General features: G+C 46.4%; 1 protein-coding gene across 10 annotated transcripts; it reads left to right on the forward strand.

Moving 5' to 3' along the window:
* The first annotated feature begins 1,680 nt into the window (after positions 1-1,680).
* Positions 1,681-19,776, forward strand: NR4A2 (nuclear receptor subfamily 4 group A member 2). Of its 10 annotated transcripts, none has more exons than XM_044935153.1 (8): positions 1,681-1,817; positions 13,463-13,586; positions 14,069-14,934; positions 15,719-15,848; positions 16,264-16,427; positions 17,318-17,520; positions 17,908-18,086; positions 18,213-19,776. In XM_044935153.1, exons 3-8 carry the CDS (start codon positions 14,071-14,073, stop codon positions 18,467-18,469), a joined length of 1,797 nt encoding a protein of 598 aa, XP_044791088.1. In that variant the 5' UTR covers positions 1,681-1,817; positions 13,463-13,586; positions 14,069-14,070; the 3' UTR covers positions 18,470-19,776. The 10 variants fall into 10 exon arrangements, 9 of the variants coding, with proteins under 9 accessions (XP_044791088.1, XP_044791087.1, XP_044791080.1 ...); XM_044935152.1 differs by lacking the exon at positions 1,681-1,817 and adding an exon at positions 1,937-2,074; XM_044935145.1 differs by lacking the exon at positions 1,681-1,817 and adding an exon at positions 10,507-11,776.
* The last annotated feature ends 5,900 nt before the right edge of the window (positions 19,777-25,676 follow it).

Consider the following 25,676-nt stretch of genomic DNA (forward strand, 5'->3'; position numbering starts at 1 on the left):
GTGAATATAACATTGGAAAGGGCCTAAGACATCATCAGACCATAACTGTGTTTGCTGTCATTTGAACAAAGCAAATAGTGACAACTATTTTTTCCTCTTAATATAGTTTTAGTGGTAGAGATGAATTCATTCTTTTTCTTTAGTAGTCCTAATATATTTTCTTTCTGAAAAATGTACAAAATAATAAACTACAGAAGACTGAATAATTCTATATTTGGTTACCTTTTTTCCATAAGACACATTAGTAACTTTACACCTGAACCCAGTTATAGCCTTTAGACCCCTACAATGCTAGTGTTGAAAGGGGCTTAGAAACCACTTGTCCTTCATTTTGGACATGAGGAATCTGAAGCAGAGACAGACTAATTTCTGCAAGAAGGCATAGAGAGAAACAATGAAAATATAATTAAAACCTGAAAACTGGCCCAGGCAATTCTTCACTATAATATTTTGTCCTGATTGTGAGCCAAGAACCACTTTCTCAGCCCCTTTAATTCACTCTATCCATGCCTGGTCACTTCAAAACTTTGCTGACTTCTGCAAATTACATATCAGCATCCCAGAAAATGTGGAGTTCATACACCTGAGATCTTTTGCTCAAGAAGAACTATTCTTACTAGTCTATTAAATGGTGGTTCCTGGAACAAACAGACTGCCTCCAATTGTATATGGGCACCATAATAGAAAGGAGTGTCCGGATGTGGGACTGAATGGCCTAAATATGGTAGCTAGAACACAAAGTCCCGAGGGCAAAAAAAAAAAAAAAAAAAATTACTTATAGAGAAAGCCCCCTTTAAATGGCAGCACTGATGAAAGCTAGGACGTTGAAAGATTATAGACTTTGGAAAATTCAAATGTTCTATGTTCAAGGCCTATGGTATGTTCAGGCCAAAAAGACACGTACAAAGGCTCTAGGACTAAATGCGTGAGTCATGGAATTCACGCCCACGCTGATTCTACTACACACTTTATACAACTACCCAAATCAAAACAGTAACACAGGCCTGGCCCCATAAAAACATATTTAAGTAATCCCTGTGGAATTTAGGAAAAAAAGCATACTGTCCAGATAGGTTGTAGGCAGAACTCAATAAGATGCAAACATACGCGTATACTTTAAAATATGCTAGATGAGGACGTTTAACGGGAAGTTTTTGTTTTGAATAAAGGATTTATTGCCACAAACACACCGGACCTGAACTAGAAAGGGATGTGAGAAAGCGGAGCAAGCATCAAGTTGTGTAAATCAATGTGGGAGTAACTCAGCGACCTGTTAACTCGTTGCCAAGTTCTCGGCGCCAGCCCTTTCCCGGGTGTGGAAGGAGGGCCCCTCTTGCCCGGGAGGAGAGGCATGGGTCTCGACCCCGGGTCTTCCCGCCGGCTCTGCTAGGTCCTTCCCACTCGCGTGCGCCGCTTCGGGCAGGGCAGGCCGGGGCGGGGACAAGAGAGTACGGAGGGAAGGGCCGAGGGCGGTCAGGGAGGGCGGAGGGAAGCCGAGGAGGAGGGCGGCGGGCGGTTTTATTGTTTCCTTTCGCCCTCCTCCTCCCGCGCCTCGCCCCGGCGTCACTGGAAAGCAGCCCGGGCCGCCCGGCGGCGGGTTATTTATAGCGCGGGCTGCGCGCGCGTCACGGAGCCCGGCCCGACTGACGGGGCCGCTGACGCGCTTGGCCGCGGGGCCGAGTCCGCGGGGCTGCGCGTCGGGCGCCGGCGACAATGGGGTTCTGTGTGTGCAGCTGCCGTCGCCGCTGGGGGCCGGGGGAGGAGGGCGGGCAGCCGCTCCCCGACCCCCCTTCCTCTCGCCCGCGACCCCCCGAAAGGTAACCGGCCTCTTCTGCCCCTGGCCGGGCCCCGCCAGCTGCTTTTTTCTTTTCTTTTTAAAAAATTTAATCAGTTAAGTTTCCCTCGCCCCAACCGCTTCCATCTCCCCCGCTTTCCCTTCTGGCCCCCCAACATGACGAAACAAGGGGCTTTAGCCGGCCGGGGGCGACCGCTTTGTGCGTCGCGGGGAGCGGGACCCGCCCAAGGCGCGCCCAGCGGGGGACGCGGTGACCGAGGGGCCGGGAGCGCCGGGCAGGTAACGTATCCTGGACCAGGAGCGGGGGCTTTGTTTGGGTCGGGGGAGGGGAGGGGAGCTGGGGTGGGTGTGGACGCCGGGCAGCCCTTCTGGGACTCCTGTCTCCCCTCCACTCCCCGCTCTCCGCCCCGCTGGCCGGCGCGCAGGAAGCCAACCTGGGTGTGTGGCGCGAGAAGCGAAAGAGAAACTTCTGCGTGACTAGCTGAGGCTCCTTCGAGAGGCCAGGACGCTAGAGGCCCCCACCCCCACGCCGCCGCCGCCCCCCCCCTCCCTCCCCCTGCCGCTCACTCTCCTCGCGGGGGACTTTGGAGCCCTCCCCTCGCCCGCCCCCGCCCCGCGGAAGGAGGGGCTGGCGAGGATTTTAGGGACTTCCCGGGACACGGAGATCGGCTCTGAACCATCCCCTTTCAGCTGTCGGGAGCTGGGCAAGCTAGCTCTGGAGCCTCTCGCACGTGGCAGGCAGGCAGAGAACTTGCTGTGCCTTCTAGGAAATTGCAATCGATTTGTAATGCAGTTTCGCTAATTGGGAGTTCAAAATTAAACTTTAATAAAGCATTTGTGTCGTCTCGTCTAATTGTGAAAGCTTCCATCCGTCCTGGTAGACTCTGAGTCTCAAGTTAATGGCGCTAAGCTAGATTTCCCCCCAAGTACAATTCCGTCAGCCGGCGTCGGCGCAGCTGGATTTCCGTTAGGTACAGATGTTGCTAATGGCATCTTAAGCACGGATGGGCAGATAGCATACGGAATGCAACATGTTGCCATATGGTTCCGTTAGCCTTTCACCTCCAGGGATATCAATCACATATATTCTGGGAGGAACTTAATGACTCTCTGAACGGCAAAATGAATTACCTGGTACAATTTATATCCCTTGACCTGATACGTTATAACAACAGGAAGATAGCATCCCACAGTTCCTGTGGTATGAACTGAACTTCAGAGCTACATTTCAAATTTTATAACATCTATTTGTAGTGTGAGGGGCCCTGTCAAACCACTCTGGCTGAAAAATCCCTTTCTGTATTGTCCTTCCTCCCCTCCCCCCCCCCCCCCTCCCCCGGCTTATAGTTACAAAAGTTTAGCGAAACTGTTGTCTTGGTAATTGTCAATCAGCTGACCAAATACTAATTGAAGAGAGTATGGAGAAATAGAAAATACGATTTCCAGAGCTAGTTACTTAAGACCAATCATCAGGAACGCCATACTTTAAGAACTCCCCAAATTAAAGGACTCCCAAGAAAAATCTATTTTGTGAATCGTTTCACTATAACTCCTAAAATCCATTTATTAACTCTTTGAAATTCTGTTTTTTTAATACTTCATTCTTACGAAAGTAACTTACAAAAATGTACTCAGAAATATGAAATATAATGACTTCCTTAGCAAAATAGTTTATCTTCCCTCCCCGGCAACCCACCTGAACTTGAATTCTGTATGTGGTGGTACTGGTGGTTTGGGTTTTTTTCTTCGAAACATGTCAGTGACAGCATACTGAAGTCACTGTTAGATCCTAGTAGAATGATCCTGTAATATTTCCCAGGTCTTTTTAAAAATATCCTGGTGATTAATAAAATGTTTGGCTCTAATTTCAGATTATAAACATGGTTGTCTTTTGCTGTATCCCTCCTTTTTCCTTCACTAATACAGAGAGGCAACATTGCAAGACAAGAAACTTAAGTGTAAAAACAGTAAAATACTACAACTTTTTAAAAACTTTTTCCTATTAAGGGATGTATGAAAGCTGTGGGCGTACTATCTTTTAAAAGATTTTGCTTCCAACAATACATAAACCACATTAATTCATGTGAACTGATAAACTAGGGTAATACACAAAATAGACCTAGTCTGAAAACATATTTTCAGTCATAAAAGTTTCATAATTCATTTTTATATTACAAGATAACGTCTCCTTTTTTTCTTTTTGTAATAGGTGATGATTTGTTACCTAGTGCTTGAGTTCGGGCAATGATTTTGATAATTATGAAATAATATAAGATCTTTTGTGTATGTAAATAGAAAATTTTATACAGAACAAAATAAGATATATCTGAGTTATGACAACCGTTACTGGAGACTGTTTTTGGGTAATCTTTTAATGGCTGAAATTGTATTTCTCTGTAGCATCAGCATTCAATGAGTTTTAACCTTGATCTGTAGTGAGGCTGTTAATCATGACTACATCTCCATGACTCCTGAATAGGTTGTGAGTGTGTCCTTTAATCAGTCACACAGAACTCGCCTTATAAAGCTGTTATTGTCATGAGCAGATATTGCAGGCTTTTGTCAAGCCCGGTGATTATTAACGTTTTCGTTCTTCAAAAGCCAGGCTGAAAGTCCTGCTGTGCTTTATTTCACAATTCAAGTCCATTAGTACGTAAAATCCTAAGCAGCAATATTTGCCTTTTCTCAAGTTAAAGTATTACATACATCGTTCATAATTTCAGGCCCATTCGTGGACAAAAACTATGTGTGTATTTGGTATACATATATAATAACAAAAACAAGATATGCATCTTGCATCATGACTTATTTGAAGTGAAGATTTGATGGATGTCCATTGTTACTCTAGATGAGGTGGCTGGCTGCCAAGGCGATCCCTCTAGCTTGAAAGTACTGGCATTGTTATTGTCTATGAGGGAATCACTTTCTAATTTTTAAGCTCCCAACTTCACCTCCCTCTTTCAATATGGCCCTTCCATACTGCTAATCTGAGAATTTGTTTGAATGTGAAAACTTTTGAAAATGTGTTTGTATTGGTCAAGATTTTCATCAGTATTTCTGGTTGCCTGCTGGTTTACCTTGAGCTGGCAAGTATGTTTTAATTGAAAGTGAAGAAATACTATCAGGACAAGGTATATTCCCCATGCTCTGAGTAATTTTAATTGTGATGTAATCCTCGGTGCTTTCTTATCTTTTTTACTTATGAATGTATTTTAAATTATTTAAGATAGGACAGATTTACGCCTTTCTCAAGGTAATATGGGACAAGTTATGGATAGGTATTAGGCCTCTATTAGAACACGTCATTCGAGTGGGTGGGGCTGGGGAGGAGAGCCCTCAGGAAAGAGTATACAGGCCCACTGCACTGGCCCTGTTTGCTTTTCAAATTTAAAACCCATATTGCTGTGTTGGAAACTTGCTTCTCTTTTATAACCTTTCATTAAAATTTTTTTTTTTTTAAAAACTGTCAATCTGTAAATATTTAACCAGCCAAGCAGGAAACAGTCTTTTATTCTCAACTATATGCAGCTTTGTTTTTATCTGGGTTAGTGTGAGGGGCATGCAAATACATAAAAATTTGATTTGATTTTCCTTACTTTGAAGATTGACAGAGGCTTCTTTAGTTAATCTTGTTCAATTCCATGTTCTGTATTCAGATATTGAAATACAGTATTTTTGTACATTTATAAGATTGTGTTTGCATTTATTTATGTTTCTTTTTTTAAAGCATGTAGACTTGAATGTTTGTTCTACTTTTTTTTTTTTTTCTTCACATCATTACTCTGGTACTGCTTGATGTAACTTGATTAGCTCCCTCCCCAGTCATGATTGGTAATTAAAATAGGCATTAAAATTAGTCACTTAGCAATTTTGCTGTTCAATTGGCAATTAAATTACTTAATTGCAATTAAAGTCCTAATTTTAATTGGCAAAATGATAGATGTAGATTTAAGATAATATGTATAAATACTTTAATAAGTGTCTATATAAGGATTACTTAATTACTCAACTTCAAGTTTATGCTGTTAACTTTAGAACTTTTAAGTGAGCAATGAAATTTATATTACATCTATTCAAAGAATATGGTAATTAGATTTATTACTTATCACTATAAGGGTCCTTGCTATAAGTTAACTTTTGTAATGTTAAAATTGTAGGCTTGTTAATTGCAGAATTATGTTGAAGAAGAGGGCATATATGTCTTTGTCATAATATATCAATAATATACCTTCAGTTTTTATTAAATTGAAAAGTTGGTGAAAAAAGGTGGTTATCTTATCATTAAAGGTAAAATTAAAAACTAGCTAGCTGTTATATACAATGAAGACTCTTGCAAAGTGTATGTATTTTATCTACTAAAAGAAAATCCTACATAGTACTATGATGGTTACTGATGTTATTAGCTACTTTTACAATTTCAAATGCCCTTGGTGTTTTCTTAGCATATAGCACCTTATTCTCAGAACCTTTAAAGCATTTTTCAGTACTTTGTACTTTTTAATGACTCCTATGTTTAGCAAAATTAGCAATAAAATCTAAAACCAAAGTAACCCTTCCTTGCTTAATCAAAAAGAAGTCTTACATAAGAAAATATTGAAGATTGCTAGGTGTGGGAGGAGGGGAGAATGGAGAATTATTAAATGGTTACAGAGTTAGAATTTTAGAAGATTAAGAGTTATGGGGGTAAGTAGTGGTGATGGGTGCACAACAGGATGACTGTATTTAACACGATTAAACTGTACATTTAAAATTGTAAGATGGTAATTTTTATGTGTGTTTTACCACAGTAACAAAAAAAAAGTATTAAGTGGTTAATTTAAAAGTATTTAGGAGATAGTTACTGAGAGTCAAGAATTAGAGAAAAGATGAAGGATTTTTATTATGCAAAATACTTTTTGAGTGGCATGAGGTTTTACCATATGTTCAGTTTTATAATTTTAATTTACAAGTAGATGCTTCTAGAAAAAATGAGAGCTGTTTTCTTCTTCACATCTTTACACATTTCGAGAACTGAGTTCTGTATCAAAGTAAGAAACAATTTTTAAAATCTTTGGATTAAGTGATTTGGGATGAAAAATGGGCTGGGTAAAACTGAGTAAAAGCCACAACTACCCAAAATGTAAATTACCAGCTAAGCATTTTACTTATTCTCTAGGCATCTCATAGAAAAGGAAAAAATGATTGGCTGATTAATATCTTTTTAATGCAAGTGAAATGGCAAAGTAAATAACTGGAAATCTTCCATATTAAAAAATGATTTTGTATTTTCAGAAACTGAGATTTTTTTCAAAGTGAAAATTTCTATCACTAATATAAAACTGAATGACAATAAATTACATGAAATTTGTCCAAATATAACCTAAAATAAATTTCATTTTTATGCTTAACATAGATTCCATTAACTAATGTTATGAAATTTCTTCAAGTTACCTTGATTCTTATAGAATAACAGTTGTGTCTGTTTACTATATTTTAACTGTGAGAGCTAAGGGCTACTCTGAGTACATTTGGGGAGAATAGTGAAATAAATCCCTGAAGATCCCTTTCCCATGCATTATGATAGAAAATCCTTATGGAATTAAGGATTCCATAGAATTAAGAATTAAATCCATATTTGCTTTCTAAATCATACCAAAAATCTCAATTTTATTAAGTATAATCTGCTTAGCCTTGCATAAAATAAAATGCTTAGATTTAGATTTGAGTATGTATTATTTACATAGTTTTTTATGAAAATGTTATATATATATATATATATATATATATATACACACACACACACACACCCCCCAATATGTTCTGCTTCATACTGGCTAATATCATAAAAGATAATATTATTTTCCTATGTGCTTTTTCTGAGGTCATCTAATACTGTATATTGACAGAAATAATAATATTGTAATTTTAGTTGGTTTCAAAAAAAGGAGCTCTTACAGGTAGGATCAGTTTTTATTCCCATTTATTTTAAATTGTTAAAAATACTGACCTTCATTTGGGGTAACTTTATGTATTTATACATGGCAGTAATTTAAAGTTATATCAGATTCTGGGCCCTGAAAGAAACATTATTGTCATTTTAATTGAGTTATAAAGTAGTTTATATTCAAGAATCTATTTACGTTCAAGAATCTTGCAGGATTGCAGTCATATAAATGCAGAATTTCAGTTTCTTTTAGCCTAGAGCATCATTTGAACATTTTCTAAAAGGTTGTTCAATTCTACATTTTGATTCCATTATATGTGTAATTAAACCTCTGTGCACAAAAGCATTCTCTTATGTACTAGCAAATACACCCACAGGAATCCTCTTATAAACTATAATTTATTTAAACATGTAATCATAGGATTTTAAAACATGCTTTCATTTTTCCAAACTATATGCCAATTTGAACTGCTTGGTGATAAAATGAAAGATTTTATTACCATTTTGATTTTTTTTTCCTCTGTGACCTGACGGTGAGTTAAATATGGGTGGGCGGAAATAAAACCTATTGTGAACCTAATTTCAGTGTTAAACTGTTTCCCTTTTTGAGAAAAATAGAAGAGAATCAAAGATTTGTAGTTATTTATGAATTCCAGCAGAATATGAATGTCTGGGCCTGCTGCAAGATCTCCTGGAGCTTGACCTAAGTAGTAAATAGCTAGGGGTGTGTGTGTGTGTGTGTGTGTGCGCGCGCGCGCGCGCGCTTGTGCGTGTATTTGTATGACGGTGTGTGCTTGTGTGTGTTTGTGTGATGGTGTGTGTGTGCTTGTGCATGTATTTGTGTGATGGATCATCCTGAATGTTGTGGAGTCAGGCCCCCTACTGACAGCATCAGTCAATTACAGACATTGGCCCTTCTACTGAGACCTGCCTTTCATGAGAATCTGTTGGGGACACAAGAGTCTCGTGTTTTGAGCGTGGTGGTTCTTTTTTACACTTTCTAATGTCTACCGGATCCTTTCCACCCGGAGCACATGTGAGCCCTACCAAAAACGCCAACCCAAAAAAACAGCTTACCCAATAATTGGTTTAAGAGTCTATCGGTCTTGATTCTGATGTGTCTTAATAAGAAGACACACTTCCTAGCAGCTATTGTAGAATAGGGATTTGAGGAAGAGAGAACTCATATGGATTGTAGAAAAGAAGGCCAAAAAGCCACATCTTTCCCCTCGCATGTTGATGTTATATCCGATTCATTACCAGTTGCTAATAATTGTTAACAATAAGCTGCTGTGAAAACTGCTCTTCGATCTTGGGTACATGAAAGACTTGAACGAAGGCTCTGCTACCAAGAAGCCAGACTCGACAGGTTGCTGTGACAGAATAATGCTTCATATTACAGTGTTTGTCTTCTTGGAGTTCACTTTAAGAACTCCAGCACACCTTTTCCATTCACTGGGACAGAATTTTCAAACTGTCCGCAGACTCACTCCGGGCTAAAGCCAATTGTTTTTAAAAATGGTTTAAGGGAGGAGAAGCGTGTGGAGGTAATGCACCTCCTTAAGATCTGCATATTTGTGTTTGGAGAGTGGTGGTTACAACCTTAAAGTTCTCCTGGCCCCCGCCTTCCTAGAAATATATTAAAAAATAATAACTGCCACCCCAGCATGGCTGCGCTTGAGTTTCCGACTGCCTGAAAATAGCTGCTGGGAGCCTGGCCCACCGCTGGGATCAAGGAAAGCACCCTCAGGCCGCGCCCTGCTCCCTTGCGGAAGGGGAAGGGAACCCGGGAGGGCGCCACAGAGCTAGCGCTGCTGCTATTTTGGGCCCAGCTGGGCGGGTGCGTCAATGCCTGCGCCCCTGCGTCACCGCCACCCCCACCCCTTTCCTTCTCCCCGGCTCTCCAAACTCTCACTTTTTCCCTTTCGTTCGCGTGGAATCGCTTCTGCCCACAGGGCGCTGACGCTACCCAGCTCATGCTAATAAGCTATTCTTCCCCCTCCTCCCCTCATCCCCCTACTTGCACACCCTCACCCGCCACCACAACACGCCCCCTCCAACACACACACACACACACACACACACACATTGCACACACTTCCTGGTTTTATTTTTTCTCTTGCCCGCTAGGGCACCGCCGAGCCGCTACGGCGGCAGCAGCGGCAGTCGCAACATCTGGGGGAAACTTAAGGTGGTCACGTAGGTTTTCCCGAGGCTGCAGCGCGGAAGAGCCTGTGGCTTCTCGGGGCAGCCTCGGGGCACTGATGGCAATGCCCCTCCGGCCGCCGAGGAGCAGGAGGCGGCGGGAGCGGGCAAAGGCGGGGGCTGGGAGTGCAGATTAGGACTGAGCGGCTCCTGGACTTGGAGAGCTCCCAGGCACTCTCGGCCCGCCTGTACTGGGAACCTCAGGATGAGGGGTCCAAAGGGGTCCCGCAGCCTGGAAGTCAGCCACACCAAGAGGGAGGGGCGGCTGCAAATCTTCGCAGGCGGAGGAAGGGGACGCCCCCTCCCTCCCCGGGTGACTCCCCTCGCTCCACTGGAGAAGTCCCAAAGCCCGGCCAGCTCTGGTCCAGGAACCAGGAAGCGAGCTGACTCCCGGGAGAAGCTTGTTTCTTTGCTGGAGAGCGCCTTGTGCCCTCAGTCTGTGGAGTGGATTGCCTTGCGAATTGCAGTCGGCCGAAGCTAGGGCGACCGCGGGGGTGCGGCGAGCTCCGGCCGCCCTCCGGGCCCTCTCCTGGGAGAGCTGAACCCACACACAGTGCGCTTCGGAGAGATCCAGCCAGCTCCGTCCTCTGTGTCCCTGGGTTTAGTCTTGCCCCCTTGGCTCTCAGATTGTGGCTTCCAGAGCCCTGGTGCTTCAGGGGAGGGTCGATTTATTTTCCTAAAACTCGTAAAAGGAACGAGTTGATGGGCACCCAGGAGTGTCGAAGTATGAGAGTTGGTAAAAGGTGAGACTAAAGCACCTTTCTGCAGAACACACCTGTTGCCCGTTGCTCGGCTGCATTGTCTGCGAAAGGAAAGAGGGCGACGCCTCACTCTGACTTTTGGGGTCCCTGAAGGGCTGGGTCACGGCTACCCTTTCCTTTTCCCTCCCCTCCCCACGCACCACGTCCTCCCTCGCACGTGAGCCCTGCGAGGAAAGAAGGAAACACAGAAAATAGGCCCTCCTTACTCTCTTCCACTTTGGAGAGTGTGTGTGTTGGGGCGCGGGGGTGGGATATGCTAGAGGAGAAGGCCAGGGACAGGAAAAGAGAGAAAAGGGGGATGCGCTGGACTAGGGAAATCCCACGCCAATTGTAGGAGCCCTCTGAGCGTCTCCTGTCCTGGGACATCTGCACTCGCTTCCGCTAACGGGGGTGGCAGTCGTGGGTGGATGAGGTTAGGGCGCTGCCAGGCACGCCCCATCTCGTGCGATTCCAGGTGCTGGTACCTGGCCCACGCTTGGGTTCCCTTCCGCCGGGCTTTTGTTGCACCTTCTCCCACGTGTGAGCTGCTGGGCGGCAGCGGTGGCGCGGGGGGTTGGTGGGGGGAAGGTGAGGTGAGATGTCGAGGCGCTGCGGGTTGCGCGGACCTGACTGGAGAGGTCACACCTCTTTCGGAAAAAGAAAAAAACCTAGCTGGCTACCAAGGTGAACCCTGAACAGTTCCCACCTTAAAATCGGCCCTGCTCGTGACGTCAGGTCGGAAATATACCAAAGCGAGCGCTGGCCAGGAGTCTGGGGAGAGCGGCCGCGCGGCGATTGGGCGGCGGGCCGCTGACGCGCGCTGACGCGCGGAGACTTTAGGTGAATGTTGGCAGCGGCAGCGCGAGCCACATAAACAAAGGCACATTGGCGGCCAGGGCCAGTCCGCCCGGTGGCTCGCGCTAGGCTCCGCGGTCCCGCTCGCCTGCCCAGCCGGCCGCCTTCCCCTGCTCCCTACCCGCTCTCGGTGCCGCAATTCCCTTCGCCCCTCTCGCCCACCCCTCCCCGACCCTGCCACCCAGACTCCCGGAGGGAACTACACTTCGGCCGAGTTGAATGAATGAAGAGAAACGCAGAGAACTCCTAAGTGAGTAGGTGCGGCTGGCACAGCTCGCATTCTTTTATCCTTCTTTCTTCTTTTGCACGTCTCTTCTTTCCGTTTGTCTGGTGCAGGTTCTCTGGAAGTGGGCGCCGGAGGCGCGGAGCGCGAGTGGGGCCGGAGGATGGGGAGTAGGTGTGCGCAGCTCCAGAGGGCATTTTGTCGAAACTCCTGCTTTGCCACCCCGCAGAGGCTTCCTGGCTCCTCATTGGTGGACGTGGAAGGGAGCTTGCACAGTTTGGGGAGCTGCGGACTTGCCCGCGGAAATGTGCGCAAAGTTTGCTCTTAGTGCGGAATTGATTTAGGTCTTTGGACACGTAGACTCCAAGTCCTGTGTAAAGAGGGGCCTGGACGCGGCCCAGAAAGTGACAGGAAGAGAGAAAGTTCTTCAGTTTATGTGTTGCTTGGGAACTGTGTCACCGCGGCTGGACAGCGTGCCCGAGTTTCCTGGGTATTGTTGAGTGAGGAGAGGTGGTTGGTAGAGTGACCTGTTACTAAGTTGCTTGAAAATTTCTGGTTTTCACGTGTGCCGCGCTTGTTTGTGAGTTTGACAGAGAGAGAGACAGAATATTTAGAGTAGTTGTGAAGCTGCAGAGTTACCAGAGGGTTAATATCCAGCACAGGCATATCTGTCAAGGGCTGGGAGTTGGGGGTGGTCAAGAGTCCCTTTCTTTCTACTTTTTTTTGGTTACCCTCCCTCCTCCACGAAGCAAGACTGTGACGGGGGTGGGGGGTGGGGGAGGAAAAGAGACTTGGATGTTTGGCTTTCTGTTTCATTAGTAATAAAATTGTCTATGCTCTAGAATGCCTTCCAAGTGGGAACATCTGAAAATTACTAGGACAGAAGAATGCCTTGTTCCAGCAAGTAGGCAGATTGTGCAAGGCTGGATAGGGAAGGTGCTCAGCTTGTTGTGCTGAGGGGTGCTTCTACCACTGGTGCCAATATTGGATAAGCAGTATTTCCCTCTCTCTGCAACTCACCTAAGATGCTCTTGACAAAATATGGTCCCCTCTTTCTGCTCCTTGGCCATTAAAGATGAAAGACATTTCCTGGAAAAGTGAATGTCAACTCACCTGTATCCCCAAACCCAGTGCTCAGTCAGAAGCTCTTAGGAAATCCAGATGCTTCCATTCAGATTGCCTTCAGGGCTCCCCAGGCCTTACTAACATTTTGTACCTTCCTAGGTGTGGAGGGAGGACTGTTTTTACATTTTATATTCTTGACTTCTACTTTCCTTACCCTGTACTAGATGAAAAGCCAATTTCACCACAGGGGGGAAAAATCAGGAGAAGGTTCCAATGCTGTATTTTATTAAATCCTAGTTTCTTCTTATTTAGTTCTGAATTAAACTAAAATGGAAATGACACTCCCTCCCACTGTCCCACACATACGCAGCAAAGGGACTAGTTTATTTCATCATAAGTATTAACTAAGTACATGGAATAACTCTCCTCCTTTAGAATCTTCTCTCTGCCAAGATTGATACAGTCCATGGGTGAAATTTTCTGTTTCCAGCCATCTCTTCTACACAATCATTTTAACTGCTAAGTTTGATAAAGGCTACACACTAATTTCTAATTAAACAATCAAGAAGGGCACAGACGGGCCTGCCTAGTGATACAGATGTCCAGCCAAATCAGTCCAGAAATTCACCCTAAGGCTTCCTGTGTCTTCATTTCAGGGAGGAGATCTGACAGGCTGGGCTCTCCACTGCTCTTCTAAAAATCTTGGAAACTTTGTCCTTCATTGAATTACGACACTGTCCACCTTTAATTTTCTCCAAAACGCCTGTAACTCGGCTGAAGGTTAGTGCCACTTCATTTTCCCCCCTCCCTTGAGTTCCTTAAACGTCAAGAAACAGGGCAATGCGAGCGATCTTTCCCCGCAAACCCTGTAACTTAAGTTTTTCCCCAACCCATCGCCTTCGGGAACAAGTTTCTCATTGTGCAATTCAACTTCATTTCTGGATTGAGCTTGCTGAACCCGAGCTTCAGAGGAAAGGCTCTTGGGAACGGGAATGCTCCTGAAAGGGGTGAAGGGGGAGGCATTGGAAATATCCGGGAATGGAGACCCTAATAACTTTCCAGTTCAGGGTCTTTATTGGGTCAGCCTTTCCTTGCTCCGCACTGTTCCGATCCGCAGTAATCGCGCTCTCCGCCGTTCCTCTCGCGCCCCTTCTTGCTCTCTGACCGCTGCGGGCTGCCGGTGTAGCTCCAGGTGTACCCGAGCCCGGGAGAAAGTGTTCACTTGACCAGGCTGAGTGTATATTACCCTGTTTCATTTCCAGCCATGCCTTGTGTTCAGGCGCAGTATGGGTCCTCGCCTCAAGGAGCCAGCCCCGCTTCTCAGAGCTACAGTTACCACTCTTCGGGAGAATACAGCTCCGATTTCTTAACTCCAGAGTTTGTCAAGTTTAGCATGGACCTCACCAACACTGAAATCACTGCCACCACTTCTCTCCCCAGCTTCAGTACCTTTATGGACAACTACAGCACAGGCTACGACGTCAAGCCACCTTGCTTGTACCAAATGCCCCTGTCCGGACAGCAGTCCTCCATTAAGGTAGAAGACATTCAGATGCACAACTACCAGCAACACAGCCACCTGCCCCCACAGTCCGAGGAGATGATGCCGCACTCCGGGTCCGTTTACTACAAGCCCTCCTCGCCCCCGACGCCCACCACCCCGGGCTTCCAGGTGCAGCACAGCCCCATGTGGGACGACCCAGGCTCCCTGCACAACTTCCACCAGAACTACGTGGCCACTACCCACATGATCGAACAGAGGAAAACGCCGGTCTCCCGCCTTTCCCTCTTCTCCTTTAAGCAGTCGCCCCCCGGCACCCCCGTGTCTAGCTGCCAGATGCGCTTCGATGGGCCCCTGCACGTCCCCATGAACCCGGAGCCAGCGGGCAGCCACCACGTGGTGGACGGGCAGACCTTCGCCGTGCCCAACCCCATCCGAAAGCCCGCGTCCATGGGCTTCCCTGGCCTGCAGATCGGCCACGCGTCGCAGCTGCTCGATACGCAGGTGCCCTCCCCGCCGTCGCGGGGCTCCCCCTCCAATGAAGGGCTGTGCGCTGTGTGCGGCGACAACGCGGCCTGCCAGCACTACGGCGTGCGCACCTGTGAGGGCTGCAAAGGGTTCTTTAAGGTGAGCCAGGTCGGGGGCGGAGGAGGCAGCTAGGGGCCCCCTACTGCCCAGAGCCTCAGAGTGCTTGCTCCGCTGGGGCGCAGGGTTTGGACTCTAACGGGTCTCCAGCGATTCCCCGGGTCCCTGGAAGCTGCCTTGCAGCCGCCCCTGGGCTGTGGCGGGGGTTTCTGGGTGCCTGAGAAAGGCAAGTAGAAAGGCGGGGAGACCCGGGGTCGCATCTCCTCACGAGGCCGACCCTGGCCGCCCCCCGCCTGAAGTTGCTGGAGCTGAGTTGGAAGAGGGTCATTTGCATGTGCTAGGAGCTGTCTTCTTGGTTCAGATTGAAATTGGTTAGGACAGAGAACCGTGTCTGAGCTAACCAAGTGGAACAGAATTCCCTGTGGTCAAATTAAGTGATCTCTTTATTTCGCCATCCTGATTGAATAATCTTATCATTTTAAATAGAGAAGGTCTCTAAGGAATGTAAATAATATGAATGCCCACGAATTTGTATTTACTGAGCGTCTCCTTCTCCTTCTCTTGGCATATAAAACACAGCAAGGAGCGGAAGGTTAGCTCAAATGTTAACGCTATCAATTTTCTTCTGTTAAATGCCCTGGGGGAGGGGAAAGAAAAGAGAGAGAAAGGAAAAAGGAAAAAATAAAAAGGAGTTGTGTATGTGTTTGTTTATGGTGAGGGAGTGTGGTTCCTGTCCTCTCAGAAATTGTCCCTGGATTCCCTGAATTGTTGGATTTTCAAGAGAAAAAAAAATTTTTTTCCCGGCCTATATTGTCTCCTTTTGCAGCGTACGGTGCAAAAAAACGCGAAATACGTGTGTTTAGCAAATAAAAACTGCCCAGTGGACAAGCGGCGCAGGAATCGCTGTCAGTACTGCCGGTTTCAGAAGTGCCTGGCTGTTGGGATGGTCAAAGAAGGTAGGTTGGGACAACAGCCCACTCCCCAGTCTTCGCCTTTGGGAAACTGCTGCCCCTATCCTAACCCCGCTTTCTACTTCCCAGAGCCGGGCGAGGGGAAGTGGAGGGTATCTCCGGCTTTCTCCCACCCGCCTCTGGCCTCTATGACCAGGCAGTTGCATGCCAGCCCATTTTGCCCAAGAGAAAGCCGCCAGGCCCTCCTCGCCTTTAACTATACGACCCATTTGGAAGAAGACATAAAACAACCCCGCATTTTTTATGCTTCTCGTCAGTAAAGGCTTTACAAGCAGTGGGGCCCGGGCGCTGCCCGATGCAGGGGCGCCCCCGGCGGCTGTGGCCTTCCCTGGGGAGGGGTCTAGGCGGCAGCTGGGTCCCGCTTGGGGGAGGCCGCGCTCAACCGACTGTTCCTTTGCAGTGGTTCGCACCGACAGTTTAAAAGGCCGGAGAGGTCGTTTACCTTCCAAACCGAAGAGCCCACAGGAGCCCTCTCCCCCTTCGCCCCCGGTGAGTCTGATCAGTGCCCTCGTCAGGGCCCATGTCGACTCCAACCCGGCTATGACCAGCCTGGACTATTCCAGGGTAAGAAGCTGGAGGGGGTTTCATTTGGACAAAGCGACAGATGGGCAGGACCCCTTCCCCACACCTGTCAGTAACCCCTCAGGCCCAAGGGACAGAGGAGGCATGCAAGATTCTGGATTCACTGCTCTGGGCAGGGCCACAGAAGACGGATGGTGTTGCTGGGCGTGTGGACATGAGGACAGGGCAGGGGAAGGAAAAGAAGATGAGCCACAGTGGTCAGATCTCTTTAAGGCCCCTTCCCAGTACCTGGGTGCACACCCATACTCAGCACACCAATGCCTCTGATGCCCAAACCAGAGGCGATGCAAAAGCCCCCACTTGGGTTCTACCCCAGTCCTCCAAGGAGAAGCTTTAACCCCCACCTTCTCTGGTGCTGTCAGGGAGAGGGACAGCTGCTTGGGGTTGGGGAAGGGGAAGCAAGGAGGGGTCAGGAATGGCAGTGGGTGGGGGAATCAAGTGGTCAGATTCCTCTTTTACCCCAGCTATGAGGAATGTGTGGACTTTAATTGGAGGAAGTAGTCGGGCAACCTAGACGGCACTGCAATTTTATGAAGATTTGCAAAGGGTAACTCTGCTCAAGACCCACTCTGGGACTGGCATGAATACTAACGTGTCAATTGTTTTGTGGAGATAAGAGTGAACATTTCCCAGGGCTGGTTGGCACTGTATTTAGTCTGTATGAAAATGGTAATTTACATATTTAAAGCAGCGACCTCATAGCACCATCCCTAATTGAATTAATTGCCCCGGAACATCTAATTTCCTTACTGGTCAGAGAGAGGTTTAATTGTTATAAAAACCTGGCTCCCCTACTAGAAATGAGGTTAGCAATTTCACGGGTTATATATTTTAGAGAACCTCATTAAGTGCTTTTTAAAATGAAATTCCAGTTCCAGGCGAACCCTGACTATCAGATGAGTGGAGATGACACCCAGCATATCCAGCAATTCTATGATCTCCTGACTGGCTCCATGGAGATCATCAGGGGCTGGGCGGAGAAGATCCCGGGCTTCGCTGACCTGCCCAAAGCTGACCAAGACCTGCTTTTTGAATCGGCTTTCTTAGAACTATTTGTGCTGCGATTAGCCTACAGGTAATGGAAGGCTGGGAATGAAGGAAGAGAGGAATCAAGGAAAAGAAAGAGGAAAAGGGGGAAAAGGGTGGAGGGAGAAAGAGAGGAGAACAGATGTGAAATAAAAGAGAAGATAGGAAGGAAAGGGGAATAGATAAAAGGAAGAGAAGGGAAGCAGTGAGCATAGAAGCCTTGTATGAATAGAATGGAGGTGGGATAGGGGGCGTTCTTGATTGTTATGAAATTAGACCCTTTCAAGGTCCACTGGTCTACGTTTTATTAACTCTTGGGTAATTAGGTGCCTCTTAAATCCCTCATTTATTGCTCTTCAAGTAATTAGTTGTTTAGCCTTTTTTTTTCTCTCTCTCTCTCTTTTTCTCCCCTCTCTCTCTTTGGTATTAATTGCAGGTCCAACCCAGTGGAGGGTAAACTCATCTTTTGCAATGGGGTGGTCTTGCACAGGTTGCAATGTGTTCGTGGCTTTGGGGAATGGATTGATTCCATTGTTGAATTCTCCTCCAACTTGCAGAATATGAACATCGACATTTCTGCCTTCTCCTGCATCGCTGCCCTGGCTATGGTCACAGGTCAGTACCACAGGCATAGGGCATTTCTCCTCCTGAACTTTCTTTTCCCGCCGATCCTCCCTGGTCCTGTCAGCTAGCTAACTGCTTAGTGCATTCCTCTTTTGTTTCTGATTGTGTTTTCTGCAGAGAGACACGGTCTCAAGGAACCCAAGAGAGTGGAGGAGCTGCAAAACAAGATTGTAAATTGTCTCAAAGACCATGTGACTTTCAATAATGGGGGCTTGAACCGTCCCAACTATTTGTCCAAACTGTTGGGGAAGCTCCCAGAACTCCGTACACTTTGCACACAGGGGCTACAGCGCATTTTCTACCTGAAACTGGAAGATTTGGTACCACCACCAGCAATAATTGACAAACTTTTCCTGGACACTTTACCTTTCTAAGACCTCCTTCCATGCACTTCAGAGAAACTGGAAAGAAACCTAAAACTGTCCAGAGGGGGCAAGTGACAAGGGCAGAGAGATCCCCCTGAGCTGTCTCAGCTCTAGTCAGCCCCCTCCCCTTCCATACACCCTGACCCTTGATCCCTAAAGAAAAAAAGAGAAACAACAAAAAAAAACACAAAAAACTGTTGCTATTTCCTAACCTGCAGGCAGAACCTGTAAGGGCATTTTGGCTCCGGGGCATCTTGGATTTAGAACACGGACTACACACAGTACTGTGGTATAAACTTTTTATTATCAGTTTAAAAATCATTTTATTGTTCAGAAGGAAGATTGCTAATGTATGACGGAAAACATTTGGCCACATTTGGTTGTTGCAGTTAAAATAAATGTAATACACATACACACACACACACACGTTGTAAGAGGACCCACAAGTATTGCCCTTTAAAAGATTTCAAAGTTTTCTGCTGTAAAGAAAGCTGTAATATATAGTAAAACTAAATGTTATGTGGGTGGCATGAGTTGAAGAAGGCAGAGGCTTGTAAATTTATCCAATGCAGTTTGGCTTTTTAAATTATTTTGTGCCTATTTATGAATAAATACTACAAATTCTAAAAGATAAGTGTGTTTGCAAAAAAAAAAAAAAAGAAATAACTACTCAAAAAAGGGACAAGCATGTGATTCTAGGTTGAAAATGTTATAGGCACTTGCTACTTCAGTAATGTCTATATTATATAAATAGTATTTCAGACACTATGTAGTCTGTTAGATTTTATAAAGATTGGTAGTTACCTGAGCTTAAACATTTTCTCAATTGTAAAATAGGTGGGCACAAGTATTACACATCAGAAAATCCTGACAAAAGGGACACATAGTGTTTGTAACACCGTCCAACATTCCTTGTTTGTAAGTGTTGTATGTACCGTTGATGTTGATAAAAGAAAGTTTATATCTGGATTATTTTGTTGTCTAAAGCTAAACAAAACTTGCATGCAGCAGCTTTTGACCGTTTCCAGAGTGCTTATAATATACATAACTCCCTGGAAATTACTGAGCACTTTGAATTTTTTTTTAACGTCTAAGATTGTCAGTTAATATATTATTTTATGTTTGAGTAAGAATTTTAATATTGCCATATTCTGTAGTATTTTTCTTTGTATATTTCCAGTATGGCACATGATAGGAATCACTGCCTTTTTTTCTATGGTGTATGACAGTTAGAGATGCTGATTTTTTTTTCCTGATAAATTCTTTCTTTGAGAAAGACAATTTTAATGTTTACAACAATAAACTATGTAAATGAACAGAATTTTGTCTTCTTTCTGGGTTAGGTAAAAATGATTACTAAACAGCAATATATAATAGACAGAGTTGGAGATTGATTTGGGATAGGTCATTTATTCAACATTTGAGTTTCAAACTGACAGCCTAGACCTATTCTGGCAAAAGGAACTGGAAAATTGAACTAATTATCCAGAGAATTCAGAACAACATTTTTCCTTAACCAGAACTTTCCAGTGTGGCAGCATGCATTTATCAGAATCAGGTGAGAATATCTCAACTCTTCTATTAACTTTGCTCTGAAAGCTAAGTGCAACTTTCATAGGAGAAGTTCAGAAGACCCAATAGCATTTGAACTTTTCCAGTTTTGAAGTCCTGTTGGGTTTTTTGTCTTGCATGATGTTTAGAAAGTATCTTTTTAAGACTCTGTCTACACGGATTTGAAGTGTATTGTATATAATCTCTGATTTTTTCCAATTCCTTGTAAAGGGTCTTGGAGGAAGAGTCAAGCATTTTGGTCCCTTTGGGTCAGTGGTCTTTGGCATAGAACAGATCTCAGTAAAGACATTTCTTACAACTTTTTTCCTCCTTCAGTGAATAGTGATGAGGTTCAATTTGCTGTTTTAGAATAATATAGCTGTCTTAAAAGTTTCTCGGATAAAGAATAAAATATCGATTTGTCAGGTTCTGGTTCTTTTTAGGTACAAACAAACTATATCACAGTATCTAGGCTTCCACTCAGTACTAACTTTTGGCAAAAAAGTAGTAAAGTCACTTTTGGTCTCAGCTTCTTCTCAGTCACCTGGTCCAGCTAGTCGTAAATTCTGGGAAGTGTAGGATGGGGATGATTTTCTTCCTTGATCCTAGTGAGTTACAGATGGACTCCTGGTCACTGAAATTGACAAAAAGAGTAATTATTTTTTTTAATGCAGAGTTAGTAAATTGCCAGGAGAGTTCTCAGGTTTTATTTTTAGTTTACCTTTGCTTACTTTTTTTTTAAAGACATGTTTTGTGGGTCGAGCAACAGAGAGAAGGCAGGTCTCGGTGGTAATTTGAGGTTATTTTCATGTGATGCGCTTCTCTACAGGTAACTCTGAGAGGCAAAAGTTGGTGGCCACATAAAGAGATTAAAAAATAAGCGGAATGTTTGACGCCCTTGCTTTCTTGAAAAGATGAGGCTTGCCATTTCCTTTTATTTTTCACAACTTCTGCCCACTAATAAGCTGAGAGAAAGAGAAAGCTCTTTAGAAATGTTGGAGTCTGCAGAGCCGTCAGCAGTCTTCTCCCAGGTGTCTGCAGCTCGGAGACAATTACATCCCGACTCGGAATCCTCCAGAGTTGAACCCAGAAACGAACTCTGTTGCAGGTTCTCCCTTAAGGCAGCGGTTGCGCATCACCCGAGGCCAATGGGGTATCAGGTAGTGCGCCTCCCGAGAATTTGGGGTGAAAGGAGGGAGGGGTGACTCTCTCCCGTGTCCGCTTGCAGACTGAACCGGCTCCGCGTATATTTAGTTGGTAATTCCTAAACTGAAAAGTGGCTAGCGCTTTTTCTGCTTCACAGTTACCGAGTCCGTTTCCAACTCCCCGCAGCGCACCGGGGTGTGTGGGGGAGCCTCGGAGGTATCTCGCCTGCTGCTTCCGGGATCTGTGAGGTTGAGGACTTGGCTTGTCTTGGTCTTTCTAGGAGTAAAGGCCAGGAAAATCAACAGACACGCTGTTTTGCCAGAGACAGACGTTGTGTGGAACTTCTCTAGAAAGAGATGAAAACTTTATACTGGGGGCTTCGTATTCCCCTCCCCTTCCCAAGTCTCCTTAAGAATTTCAGTTGTTGTGTGTCGTTTCAGCAATGAAACATGTTTTATCATTGTTAGAAGACATGACCAGACCCTTCTGAGCTCTGAAAGAAGGTCTAATTTCTTAGTCTTCACAGTTTCTAGACCCACGGTGAGGGGTTGCTTAGAATGCCCTAAATTGAAAATCCCATGGACGGAGGAGCCTGGTAGGCTGCAGTCCGTGGGGTCGCTAGAGTCGGACAGGACTGAGCGACTTCCCTTTCACTTTTCACTTTCATGCATTGGAGAAGGAAATGGCAACCCACTCCAGTGTTCTTGCCTGGAGAATCCCAGGGACGAGAAGCCTGGTGGGCTGCCATCTATGGGGTGGCACAAAGTCGGACACGACTGAAGCGACTTAGCAGCAGCAGCAGCCCTTAATACCAAACACGGATGAGCAATGCAACAGCGTGTTATTTGGTGGGCTCCGCTTCTTTACCGTCCAGGCGACTGCCTAAGTCTCTCGATCCGACCTTGCGCTTTCGGAAAGATTTCACGAGAGGGAAAGAGTGTTTGAATTTCTGGTCCTGATTTTAACAAGAGAGATAGCCTGGTCCCGGAAGCTCATAGCACCCTGCAGTGACAGCGGCACCCAACGACCTTATCCTGTGTATTTCTTTTTGCTGCTCCACTCCGTCCCTCGAGAGTCGATGTGCCCCCTCCACTAAAAGAAACTTATCATAAGTCTTTTTGGACACTGGTTCTCAGAGTGCAAGGAGCCGGCCAAGGAGAAGCAGATATTCCTGCCAACTTAAGAATGTCGCTTGAAGGTTCAATTTCACTTTGCTATGAGACTCTTGGCTTTATTCGCGCTTCAACGCTAATAGTCAATTATCTAATTGTATTTTAAACCTAGGCATCGGCAATGAACACTTTCAAGATACAAAGTCTGTGAAGGAAAAGTTTCATTTCATTGTAATATTTTGGTCAGAGTTTTCCAGTTAAGGGTATATATCCATCCCCCTAGGCCCTATCCCGGATAGCGATACCACGACACTTCCAAGCTTCTCCAGAGTTGTGCATCTGTGCGCCACCATCTCTCCGCTTAACTCCGTATTGCGTGGGTTTCCTTTTTTATCCGCGGCGCGGTAGCGCTCGGAGAGTGAGGGCTCGGGTCTCCCCGGCCGGTCTTGCTTCTCGGTGTGAGAGAGGTGCTTGTTACTGTCTCCAGGCCGTGTTGCCCGCCGTCACCTCAAAAATGGAGACAGGTTCTGTTAAGGTTGGGGGGGGGAGGGGAGAGAAGGTATCTAGTCCTGAGGATCTAAAAACTTTTTTTCCCCCCAGTATTATTTTGTCTGCTGAACAAGAGGTCTGGGAGTAAGTATCGCAAACATTCTCCTCCGAAAGGGGTTTTAAGGCTTACTCCAGCCACACCTGTGCCCGCTCTTCATTCGGGAATAGGAACTGACACTGAGTGGGCGCGCCTGGAAATTTCTCAGCCGTCTAAGTCTCCTGTGCACACCGCGAGTGGGACTTGACTCGGTTTTAGAGTCCCACGGGGGAGGGATGGAGTTTGGGGTCCCAGCCAATGCCCATTCAACCGACCCATCCCCCCACCCCGAAATGGGTCTCAGCCAGGACTAAAAGGAGCGCATCCGGTTGCAACAGTCTTCGAGGAAAAGTTCTGCCTAGCTCTGTGCATCGGGCAGAACTCAACCAGGGGATCTCATTTTGCGAAGCTGCGTTTTTTTTTTTGGGTTCAGTCAGTTCAGTCGGTACTGGCTGACTTTACTAGTGAAGAGAGATAAGAATTTCAAACAGGGCCGTCATTTTCTGGTAATTCGTTTTTAATAATAAAACAAGCACATGCAAACCCGCTTTTCATTTTTACTTTTAAATTTTACCAGAAATCCCAAATTGGATATTACGCATAACCATTTAGGATGGTGAGGCTGTCATTTAAATCCATTTTCACTCGGTCTTTCCGTTTCCTGAGCACGGCTGGAGACGACAGCTGGGGCTCGAAGGATCTTTGCTCCGACTTTAATTTGGCGCTTCTTTAGGGAAATTCCCGCTTCCGTCCGAGGGCGCTTCGCGGAGCATGACAGCGGGGCCCCACCCCACGCCAGAGGCTAAGGAAGTGGCTGCACCTCTATCTCCTAGCCGCGATGTGCGCTCCCTGCCTAACAGACAAGAGGCGGGAGAACTCCGAAGAACGAGATTCCAGCCGCTTACTCCCCACCCCACGCCTTCTCACTAGGCCCCCCTGCCAGCGTGGTCTGATTTTGAGGTCCCAGGATTACTGGAGAGATGCGTGTCTGTCTGTGGTTCGGGGATGCGAATGTGGTTAGGCACGCGCTCCAGCTCTGCCCGCTGCATTTTGGAGACAGGATTTGACTCCGCCGGTTGCACCAGGAGACTTTGTCCGGGGAGCCCTGGACCAATTAGAACGAACTCGCCCGGGTTAACTCTGCTTCCTCCGTTTCCTGGCCTGCCCTCCCCAGCTGCTCCCAGCTTCTTTCCCAGCTGTTCCGTGTCCCCCCAGGGCCGGAGACCGCAACAGGTTCCAGTCGCCGCATGGCCAGGTCCAGTGCGATTGGGCGAGAGCACGTGCGGCCGAGCGTGCCCCCCGGCTTTCTCTGCTCCCACAGATCAGTGGTCAGCCTTGGGTCTCCCCTAGTTGTGAGCGGGGCTGGAGCGTTCATTCACCCTCACACTGGGGAAAACCTTTTCACCTAGTTGTGGAGCGCACAAATAGGCGTGGCAGAGGATCCAGTCAGAGGCGCATCCGCGCTGCGAGCCACAGGACCGGGGAACGTCCCCCTCCCCCGCCCCGCACCCGCCGCACACGTGTGCCCCGCACGTGTGCTCTCAATTCCGAAGCTCGGAAGAGTGATCGTGCGCATCCGGCTCTGCTTACAGGTCTCCTGGCACCACAGGTTATGAGCCTTGGGCCCGCGCGCTGGGGGATGCGAGTCGTCAGGTGGCCAGAGGATTGCGGCGCCTGAAGGGGCCTCAGGGTAGTCGGTCCGCCTGTCTGCCTGCGGCGGGAGCCCTTCTTTCTCCCCTGAAGACGGCGACTGCCGGGTGCGGGCTGCCCTCTGCTCGGTTTAGCCGAGCTCTGTCGTGCTCAGCTGGACCTGACATAGAGCCGAGCAGGGACCCGGATATTTGGAGAGATTGGCCTCCACGCTTTCCGCCGCGTTTCTTCTTCCCCCGGTTGATCTGTCTTACTCTTGTTTCTCTATATTCCTATCTAAACTTGTTTTTAGAGCAACTAGAATTTCCAGGGTACGTGCCACCTGTCCTAACAAACAGTGTCAGAGTTTCTGATACAGATTCCCCGTCGAGGGGCAGCTGCGCGTGCGGGAACTCCATCTGACGCTAGAAGGCCTTCTATAGGGACTACTCCTGCTAAAAAGGTCGTGTTAAAGAGCTCAGATTTTCAGACCTTTGAAAAGGGTAAGAGGTAGAGGTAGAGAGGATCTCAGTAAGCTACAAGTAGGTCAGTGTTTTTCAAACTGAGGGTCCTGACCCATTAGTGGTTTGTAAAATCAATACAATCAATGGGTTGCGATCAGAATTTTCTTTCAAAGGAATTTAATAACAGACAAGCAACCACGAGTGCTTTGCACAGAATGTAGCCGAAGGGTAAAATGTCTAAGCACTGTTGGCTGAAACTTTGGATAGGCCACAAGTATAGACTGTATTTATGAATGTGGGTCTCAGGCAAAAAGTCTGAGAGCCACTGCTGAGGGACCCGTCTATGCTGGAAGTGAAGGAGGGGTGTTGCTTTTACTGAGAGATGCTGATAAGGAAATTTCAGCACTGTGGTTTTGTGGTTAGTCTTCACTTCTCTGTATATTTTATTTTTTGTACCCCATCTCCTCCCCAACTGCACCAAGATTCCATATTTCTTTATCCCCTGGCTTGGTAAGTGCTTGGAGCCCCGTTGGGGCATTGTAAGGACCAGGAGACAGGCCCACAAAGCCACTCCCTTTTCCTTTCCCTCTGTCATTTAGCACCTGGGAAGAGAGTGAACAATGAAGAAGTTTCCTGGGGGAAGCCAGAGAGAGGGTAGGGGAGTGACCCTCACATTGTCCATTCACCATGTGCCTGGGCTTTTCATTTATTGCCCAACACTAGGAAAG

Source organism: Bubalus bubalis, chromosome 2 (assembly GCF_019923935.1).
Source record: "Bubalus bubalis isolate 160015118507 breed Murrah chromosome 2, NDDB_SH_1, whole genome shotgun sequence".
NCBI lineage: Eukaryota > Metazoa > Chordata > Mammalia > Artiodactyla > Bovidae > Bubalus > Bubalus bubalis.

Bases quoted from the DNA above. Each gene is read 5' to 3' on its own strand.
- NR4A2 (XM_025276405.2), top strand. From the start codon at position 11,738: ATGAATGAAGAGAAACGCAGAGAACTCCTAA. The intron at 15,849-16,263 runs GTAGGTTGGGAC...GTTCCTTTGCAG, and splicing joins TGTTGGGATGGTCAAAGAAG to TGGTTCGCACCGACAGTTTA. The intron at 16,428-17,317 runs GTAAGAAGCTGG...ATGAAATTCCAG, and splicing joins CCAGCCTGGACTATTCCAGG to TTCCAGGCGAACCCTGACTA.